The sequence below is a fragment of the Podarcis raffonei genome, chromosome 9, assembly GCF_027172205.1.
Source record: "Podarcis raffonei isolate rPodRaf1 chromosome 9, rPodRaf1.pri, whole genome shotgun sequence".
In the NCBI taxonomy this organism is placed as follows: domain Eukaryota; kingdom Metazoa; phylum Chordata; class Lepidosauria; order Squamata; family Lacertidae; genus Podarcis; species Podarcis raffonei.
The window spans coordinates 41,444,551-41,454,458 of record NC_070610.1 but is presented as its reverse complement, the minus strand read 5'-3'; the positions used below and the strand labels follow the sequence as shown (position 1 = coordinate 41,454,458).

General features: G+C 36.5%; 1 protein-coding gene across 5 annotated transcripts in view; it reads right to left on the bottom strand.

The window, feature by feature from the left end:
- Positions 1 to 515: 515 nt before the first annotated feature.
- FBXW7 (F-box and WD repeat domain containing 7) overlaps positions 516 to 9,908 on the bottom strand; it is a 119,704-nt gene continuing 110,311 nt past the window's right edge. For 4 of the 5 annotated variants that reach the window (XM_053403098.1, XM_053403097.1, XM_053403101.1 and 1 more), the window contains 3 exons: positions 8,725 to 8,950; positions 4,712 to 4,922; positions 516 to 2,394 (listed from right to left, as the gene is read on the bottom strand). In XM_053403098.1, the coding sequence (XP_053259073.1) occupies positions 2,126 to 2,394; positions 4,712 to 4,922; positions 8,725 to 8,950 (706 nt within the window). In that variant the 3' untranslated portion in view covers positions 516 to 2,125. Of the gene's footprint in view, positions 2,395 to 4,711; positions 4,923 to 8,724; positions 8,951 to 9,908 lie in introns of those variants that run through there. The other variant, XM_053403102.1, reaches the window with a different exon arrangement.

Below are 9,908 nucleotides of genomic sequence, written 5' to 3'. Positions count from 1 at the left end.
CTTTCTCTCTCAGCTTTCCGTAGGGGCCTTTCCTGCTCCCATAGGGACATGATTTGGGAGAATGACAAATTTATGTCTTTCCGTCAATCAAAATACATAGCAAGATTAAGAATGAATTCTAATACTCTGTTCTCCATCTCAAAATTCTTTCAGAGGAAACTGTTAGAACTTCAAGAAACATGTTTGTATACAGTGCAAATTGCATTTGTTTTGCTTCTATTTTACCAGCATGCTCCAGAATAAAATCTTTGGATATTACCCCCATGTGAAATTCAGTAAGGTTCATTAAGCAAGGCAACAACCCTCAGAAAAGGAGAAAGAATAGTTGCTCTTGAGACAGTTTTCCTCACAGATTCTTAAATTTTAAGAAGTTTCTTTAAAATTGATTGTGAAAAACAGCTTGTTAAAGACCTTTCAGTAAAATTAAACTATGATTGTTTTAAGAATCTATGTGTCTGCCAAATCCTGTGCTTGATCCAAACCTAAATGACAATATTTATTGAAAGGAAGACATATTAACATGAAAAAACACATTTTATTGCACTTAAGTTATAAGAAAATAAAATTTCTAAGTGAATCAAATCATAGACACAATCCCTTTAAAGGTTGTTTTCCTCCATCCTGTCAGGTTGTTACATAACTAAAATTAACAAACTGAAATCTGATTTTTTTTTAAAAATCAGACTATAAATAAACCAAAAAGGAGGGGGGAGGGGAAACAAGATCGCCTAGGATACAGTGTTAAACCACTTTCACAGTTCAGCTTGAGTTGTGGCTCTTGGAGAATGAGGCAAACCAATTGATAATTGCATTTTTTTTTTCATGTGACAACTTTACCACAAAAACCAAATCGCTTTTGCTTGTCAGTTCCTCACCACCATAAAACTGTAACAGTCATTCTTCTCAAATTCTGTAAAACACTAAGACTGACCAGCAATTTATTTTCATTGTGGTATGTTTCTTTTTTTAAAAAACATCTTGTCAGTTTCATTATGTCTGTTTATTCCATTCACCACAGCCCTCACAAAGAAACGTTTCCCCACAGAACAGGCCGCAAGAGCTTTGTTCCAAGGAATGTGTTTTAATTTTTGCCCAGAAAAAAAAGAAAAGAAAAAAAAGAAAAGAAAAAGCTTTGCACGCACTCTCAATTCTTTACTTGCAAGCAAACTTCACTCTAAATTGTCTGAAACTCTTCCACTCTCAGCCTCTTAGAGGCACAGTTGGCTCAAGTTTCAGTGGCAAAAAGTCTTTTTTTTTTTTCCGTAACCAAACTAGAGCAAATTTGGAATTCAGTCTGGGACTAAAACGTCACAGCAGAAAAAAAATAAAAATAATTTGCTTTTTTTCCTTTCATTTAGCAGCATAAATAAGTTTGGCCACTGGGAATACAGTACAGGGGTGGGACAACAATCCCAGAGTTGAAGACCTACTTCTAGCACCAGCATCATGTATTAAAACCATCTGAGGAATCTCCAAATTCTGGACAACTTGCCACCTCAGAGCAACTTATGCATTGAAGAGCATAGATGGAAGCAACAGTTAATAAGATCAACAGAGGCTAATACTGTGATTGACATTGGCAATGGTTGGCAAAATTAACATAAAAAGCTGTAAAACTGTACAAAAACAATTCACAGTAAGATTTTAGCTTTTCCACACATGGAAAGGACTCTTTGCTGTCACAGATGCTCTCTTCTTTGAAAGACAATCAGTAACTAATAATGGAGGTATGAAGCTCCTTTCTAGATTTCCGTGGTAAAAGGACAGGGTTAACAAGAATCGTAACAACTTTTTAAGTTTCCACCATGCTCAACGAGCACTGAGAGGAACACACAAAAGAAATAATTGCACCTGGCTTGATTTGGAAAGTCATATTTTGCAAAGCTGCCCCCATTCAAAAGTGAAGCTTTCGATGTGATGAGACAGCAAATGCCTCTCTTGTCAGTTACAGTTCGTCAACTTTGTGTCTTCTCCTTCGTAGTCTGTAGGTCTTTAGGATCTGTTGCCCCAAGCCAACATCCTGCACCACCAAGGACAAGGGATTTTATTTTTTTCCTTTTTGCAGAGGGAGGGAGGGAGGATAGAACATTATTTGCATTTCTGGACAAAATAATCTTTTCAAGCTTCACTTTATATCCACATCAAAGTCCAATACCAGCAGCTTGGTTTCCTCAGTCCCGTTCCGGCTTCCAACTGCACAAACTAGCTTCGTGTTAGAGGCTCTGATCCGCCATACCACACCTCCACTGCCTCCGCTTTCCAATGTAACCAGATTTCGGATAAATTCACCCGTTTTTAAGTCCCATAGTTTTACAGTCCCATCATCTGAGCTGGTAATTACAAAGTTCTTGTTGAACTGTAAACAGGTCACAGCACTTTGATGCTTGTTGGGACCTAAAGCAATTGAAGACAGGAAACATGTCAGACAGAGGCTAGTGTGTAATCTGTTCAATAAATCAAAAACAGAAAGTAGAGGAAAATTTGCCAGTAGCCAATGAAGCAACTGAAGAAGTACTCCTGGCTTAAAAACACCTTGCCGAGAGAAAAGGAGAAACCAATATGAAATTAACAGCTGTCATAGTGCTGTACTTTACACACCTGAGGAAAAAGCATGATATATGGCGGCAGTGACCATGATTTCTCTTTCTTGGGCAAGAAGAAAGAGAGCACAGAAACTGAGAGTCATCCTAGAATGACTTGTTTAAAGCAGGCTGGCAGTGCTTGTCCATCTTATCTGAAGATGACCTTGCAAAGCTATGCAGGCTGTAGAAGGAGGTGTCTATGGGGAAGGCTGCTCGTCTTTTGCCATCTGAAATCCATCCATAGTGCTTTCCCAACTAGGGGAAAACAATGCATCCCTGTGGCAGTTGTGTGAGTCATTCTTTCATGTAGCAGAGAGGAGAATAGAGCAGTGTGTGGTGCGTTCTTGATTTTTATTTGCAAGACTGCCTTCTTAATGACATTTTCTCATCAACCCACATGAATAACCAAACTTTAACGAAAGGTTCCAATCCGAGAATAATAATAAGCGTATTTGGCTTAACTGCATGATGGACTTTCCATAATAACTTATGGATAAAAGCCTGTAAAGACCATACTTCAAATCTGATAGTATGTTAAAAAAAACCCAGACTCTTATTTTTAAAGACTTGTTTTGAAAAGAATATGCCTACATATCTATGCATATATGTCCAAGCAATAAACAAAAGAAACACTAACATTTTTCTTTCCCTCCCCCACTCTTCACCTTTTTAAATGCCACACGTACTCTGAAATCATTCTTTTTGATTTATATGAATAGGCAGCGTGTTCTTATGTACTGTCTGCCTTTCCAATTAACCCCCAGCCACTAGAATGTCTCAATAACTTCCGAATGAAAATAATGAGTTGCTGTTTTAATGACTGCATTTTTTCAGATTAATGTGGTTTATTAGAGTAAATAAATTAGATTAAATAACTTGACCAAATTTTCAACTGTCTCAGACTGTTTTCTTCAGCAATAAATACTTCTACTAGATCAGTGCATAACCACCGACAGTCAGTTCATAGAAATATGATGCCCAAGGACAAAGAGGGAGAATGTGTCTGATTCTGGAGCTTTGTTTTTCTTGCTTTATTTTATTTGTTAAAATGTATGATCCTTTCTTTTCTTCAAAGTACTAGGTACTCATTTAGAACATAGCTTGGCTAAATGTACAATTGAAGCACTTCTCTAGTGTTAATTTTATCCTGTAGAATACTTCAGTTTTAATTACGCAACATGGCGTTGGTCTTTTTCCAGAGAAAGGTTCCAAGACACGCAGACATTCTGCTCCTGCAAGGTGTCATTTGAAAGCCCAGGGCATAATATCCTGGTCAGAAACTAATTCTGTAGGAAAACCATATTTGGAAAGAACTGAGGGAGGGGTGGAGTCAAAGTGACCCACTGCAGAGTCAAAGTATCTTTTCTACCTTTTGGGTGGCAACTTGGGGTTTGGGCAGAAAGCACTCCAGAATGCTTCACTGCCATAGATGGGCAATTATAAATTCAGACAGGATGCTTAAGGGTGTCAAAATTCCTATGACCTCTCTCTCAATGGCTAAGTATTTAATTGCTTAGGACAAACTAGTTCCTTCCTCTTTGCTATCATAGCATATCCGACTGCCATTTATTATACTTTTCTTGCCAACAAAAAGAAACTATTACAACAGAACAAATCATTCAACGATATCAAGAGAGAATAACAGAAACAGAGATAGAAAATGCAAAAGTGAGTATTTTCCCCCATATTCATTTCCCACCAGCAGATGAGCCTATCCTCTTTATTGTATTCAGATCTTAAGCATGTGTTCAATTTACAGTGGTGCCTCGCAAGACGAAATTAATCCGTTCCGCGAGTCTCTTCATCTTGCGGTCTTTTCGTCTTGCGAAGCACGGCTATTAGCGGCTATTAGCGGCTTAGCGGCTATTAACGGCTTAGCGGCTTTAAGAAAAAGGAAACAAACTCGCAAGAACTCGCAAGACGTTTCGTCTTGCGAAGCAAGCCCATAGGGAAAATCGTCTAGCGAAGCGACGCAAAAACCGAAAAACCCTTTCGTCTTGCGTGTTTTTCGGTTTGCGAGGCATTCGTCTTGCGGGGCACCACTGTATAACCACATTTGTAGAGTCGTTAATACTGAGCTGTCCTGTGAGAATTTTACATTTAGTTCCATAAGACCCTGAGAAGCTTACCTTGCAATGTTTGTAAACACTGTCCTGTTTTGATATCCCAGATTTTGACTGTAGAATCTGCATTCCCAGAGACAAGAATGTTGTCCTTGAGTTCCATCCCACTTGTTAACGACTGGTGGCCTGTTAATGTGTGAATGCAGTTTCCGGTCTCTACATCCCAAACTCTGATTGAAGTGTCAAGAGACCCACTCACCACGTGGATACCATCAAACTAAGGGGGGAAATGTGAACTAAATTAATATATTTTTATTGTTTAAAAAAATCTGTAAACACTGATTATGTTTACTTCTGCAGTCCCATACATAGCTAGATATGTACAAAATAATAATAATAATAATAATAATAATAATAATAATAATAATAATAAATTTTATTTATACCCGCCCTCCCCAGACAAAACCGGGCTCAGGGTAGCTAACACCAGGTATAAAAACAATTAATTAAAATGAACTTACAAACAAGATTAAAATACAACATTAAAATGCAGCCTCATTTCAGTAGAAACTCAAATCAAAAACTTTTTGGGGATAAGCATTTCTGATATACGTTCAGAAACAGTAAGATCATTTCAGATTGCTCACTGCTGCCTAAACCCAGCTTCTCTGGTTTAATTTCTTGATATCCAAATATATGCTACACTGTGACTCAAACTGCACAAGGAACTACTCCACATGTATCTGGAACAAGTGACTATGGCCAAACTAGCCGGAACCTTACTTACAGATACACAAGGGTTTCCTTAAATCACAAAGATGATCTGTAATATGTCCCACTTCACTTTCAAAGAGAAAAAGGCTAATCTAGAGCAATGTTTCACTGCATCCTTGTATATTATTTTAATATTACCTGTTAATGATGTGTATTAAAAAAATATTTTAATACAGATGCAAGCTTTGATTAGTTTAAATATATAGCTTGATCAACCAAATATATCTTGTCCTTGCCTAATAACAAATTAAGATTGAAAGGCATACAGCAACAGCAGGAACAGCCCCCACTCCCAAAAAAAAAGAATCCTTAAAAATCTGGCATTCACCCCCAAATGCAGACTGCTGAGAACCACAAGGAATCGAAGCATACAGTGATGAGTTAAAATGTCAATACATCTTAAAATGATGAAATATTAATATTTCTAATATCATGCTTATTACCTTAATAGGAAATATTTTACATTAATAACCATCGAACAGATGGAACAATTAAATATGGTGCTCTCATCTAGTAATCAAAGCTTTGATTAAATGGTTACTTATTTCTGTCCTCCATTCAATCCTCTCAAAGAAGCAATTAAAGTGAAGTTATATCAAAAAGCAAATTTATTGGCAATGAGAAATATCCTCGTCTAACTCAAGAGAAGAACCTAAAAGTTTCCTTCCTCTATGAGAAGGCAGGCCTTTGCAGCCTTTAGATCCAAAATTAAATTAATGCCAGGTGATGTTTTCATTTATTCTTACACTACCAATGATGAAAGGATGGGCTTTTGTAAATTATAATTATAATTTGAAGGTTGTTATATGCATCACATGATTAAAGTGGTACATCTGTAAATGCAGAGGTTTTCATATGTAGCAAAGTAACTTAAAGCAGTCAGACTACAGTATTCAAATAAACTCTATTTCCCCAAGGCAGTAGCAAAGAGGGGTAAAACTCATTCCGCACATGAGTGAAACTCATCTTGTACTTATGGAGGGCCTACAGGATTATTTACTAATTATATATAATGTGCATGTAAGTCTAGTCCAGGAGTTCTAGCATATCTAAGAATTACTGTTTATTCTTCGGCTTAAGCTTTTTCAGTCCATACAGTGCTACAGTACCAGTGGGGAAGCTAAAAGACCACCTCTGAAATTCAAGAGTGATGAAAGACATGACCAAGCAATTTAGCAGATGAAATGAACTTATCTGTATCAATTAAGCTTTATTCTATTTATCTTTTAAATTGTGCTAATTTTTTTTACAGTTTTATAAATAAGGTTTTGGCCTGCAATCATCAAAACCACTTACAATTCATTTTTGAAATATTTTCATTGAATTTTCCATTATCCTAATTTAATACGGTCCATTTAGAATACTGGATACTACTTTAACTCTGTTTTAGTAACACCAAGTTAATTAACAGATGGACACCATTTGTTTAATTTTTCATATATTACGTTTTTATCCCACGCTTCTTTTAAGGAGTAAAACTGTACACGTGCTCTTATTCCCTACCCCCTTTCATTTTATCCTTACAACAAGTGAGTTTTATGCTTAAGTGTGGGCTGTAACCCAGATCTTCTAGGATAAATTTCACAGCACAATTTAGCCACTAAACCGCATTGACTCTCAAGGAACCAATTGTTCATTGAACTAATGCAGCATCCATGTCTAAGGAAAAGAAAAACTGCACAATTTGACACAGTTCATTTAAAAAGCCTCAACAATGCAACCTCACAAGTGATTCACCAAGTCTCACTCTCCCCGACACATCAGAATCAGAGAAAAGGGAAACACTGTAAATTTAGACTTCCCTTTTTGTCCTGTCTCCATCTTATACATGGCACACCTTGATCTATTTTAAACTGAAATAACTATGACCCAAAAGATTCAATTAGAACATATCATGCAAATTAATGATGTTATACATACATTAAACATTTTAGCAGAAATTTTATTTTAAGCATGTGTGTGTGGCAAGGAAAACAATTAACATAAAACTCCTATAACTCAACTTTTTATAACTACCAAATGAACTATTTCAATACTTTGTGCATAGGTTTCACTAGAAGTATTGAACTCCAGTTTATTTAAATGCCAGCAGCACAATTTATTTGGAGAAAACTTATTTTCATGGTTGGTGCAACACTGCACTATACCAACAAAAATAGCTCTTTATATTTTCCACATCCTGGCTCTAATAATACCTGAATTCATTCTTTTATACCATACCGTAACAAGCTAAAATGACAAAGACAGCTATTTGGTCAACTTAAATACAGGTCATTAATAGATTTCTATTCCTTCCTTCATTGACATTTATCATCACTCTGTTTAGAGGATGTTCTACAAAGTCAAGCACCAGAATATTCTAAAGATGAATTAGCAGATAAAAATGTTCTCTGGTTTACTGGTTCTGCTATCTGGAAACACCATGCTAACAGTGGATCAAATCTAACCTTCTCCCCAACTCAGTTAATAACCAATATTAGTTGCATGGACCATATGCCATTTATTTGAGCTGAATTGAAGGTGCTGGTACTAACCTAAATGGTTAAATGCATAAATGGTTAGGGCCCAAGGTGCCATCCAGAGTATATCTCGCAATGCATTATGATAATATGGTGGCGCCATGCTCAGTGAGACTGACCTCTACAAGGGGCAGAATCATTTTGGCAATGAAACCTCCCTTACCTATGGAATACTGTCCCCTTTGCTGCCTGTATGGTTTTTCCCCAATGGCCTTTAAGGAAGTATATTAAAACTTTTTATTTGGTTAATCCTGAATCTGTGTTCTAATTTAATTATTAAAAATATTTTGTAAATTGCCTTTCTACCCCAAAGTAATATTAAACATTAAAAACAGCTATAACTACCAAAATTAAAAGTAAACAGAACCATCATTAAAACAAAACCAGAGTGTGGTTTTGTTGTAGAGTTTGGTAATGGATAATTTTGGATTGTGGTTTGTATGATTGCAAGTGCTCCCTTATGGGAAGAAAGACAGGTTTTAAATGAATGAAATGTAAGATAAATGTGGATACAGTTGACCTTTCCTACAATGCAAGTGAAGATTGGTACGAAAGTTGCTCTCACAGCATTGTAGGAACACATTGTCAAGCTCTCTTTATTTAAAGCTTATAATGTAATTAAGAGGACTAGAGAGACAAAGGACGGAAGAGAAAGGAAATCAAGGATGCATAGAACATGGTTCACTTTTATTATTTGCTGGCTACTCAGCAAATATTCCATTTGGCGTCCATAACTATTAGTGGAAACCTGAAGGACACTTATAGCACCAGATGCAGTATGCTTACCTGTAATGAATAGACTCTATTAGTATGCCCTTGCAAGGTGTGTAGACAGGTTTCAGTTTCTGGATCCCATACTTTGACCATGAAATCATATGCTCCACTAACAACCCTCCTGCCATCATATTGTACACACCGGACTGCAGCTACGTGACCCATCAGAACATGTAAACACTGGCCTGTCTCTATGTCCCAAACTCTCAGGGTAGCATCTCGAGACCCACTGACAACTCTAGGAGGGGGGGAAAAAGAAAAACAAAAGCTGCATTTAGTTTTATGTGGCCATTTTAATTGTATTTAGTTCAGACGGCTACCTAAATAAGTTCTATGTATAAAAGCAGGTAATTAACCCATTCTTATTGACAGACACAGTGGCTACAACCGTTGCTTCTGAAATCTTGGCACCAGATTTTAAGACTGAAAAATGTAAGCAAGCTTGGTTTTCTAATGCCACTTCTCATAACATATTTGACAGCCTTATCCTCAGAAGCAGCAAGCTGTTAGTAGCTTTGGGTCAACGAACCTATGTTTACCATCTGAGAATGTTAGAAATGAAGTACACCTGCTAATGTCCTTGAAGCAACATTACCTACTAATGTGGACCCAGACTTTAAAGATGTCTTTCCCCTTTAGCACTTCTCCTTAACTGGTACAGAATAATCAGCCTATGAAGATTACAGGTTCATGAACTACCCCAGTTCAAAACTATAAGCATGTGTCACGTATCTTTTAGTAATGGGTTTGCAAATTGATATTTTATTATTCTTTTTAAAGCAAAATTGCGTCTGGAAGTTATCTTTAGTTCTCCCCTTTTCCGCTTAAAAGTTTTGCTCTATTTCTGTTTTAAGACCTGGACTTAGAAGCTACAGCTCTGTCTACTTTTGATGCAAGAAATTCAGTGTTAAAAAGGCAGTTATTAAATTGAGCGAAAACTTAAAGTAATGTTTAAACAAGCAGAGAAAGAAAGAGCCTTTCCTTTTGTCAATTAAAGTGAGGTGATTTTACCACACTAACAAGTAGGATGGCTATATAAGAAAAGAGGCTATTAGTAGAAAACAATTATCTGATTACATGATTAAATATCGACCTTGTGGTTCTATTCCTGCACTTTTCAGGTCTTCTCCCCCTTTTCTCCTTTGCAAAGTTTTCTATGTGATTGGGGTTTTTTTTCTACAATTGTGCATAAAAAC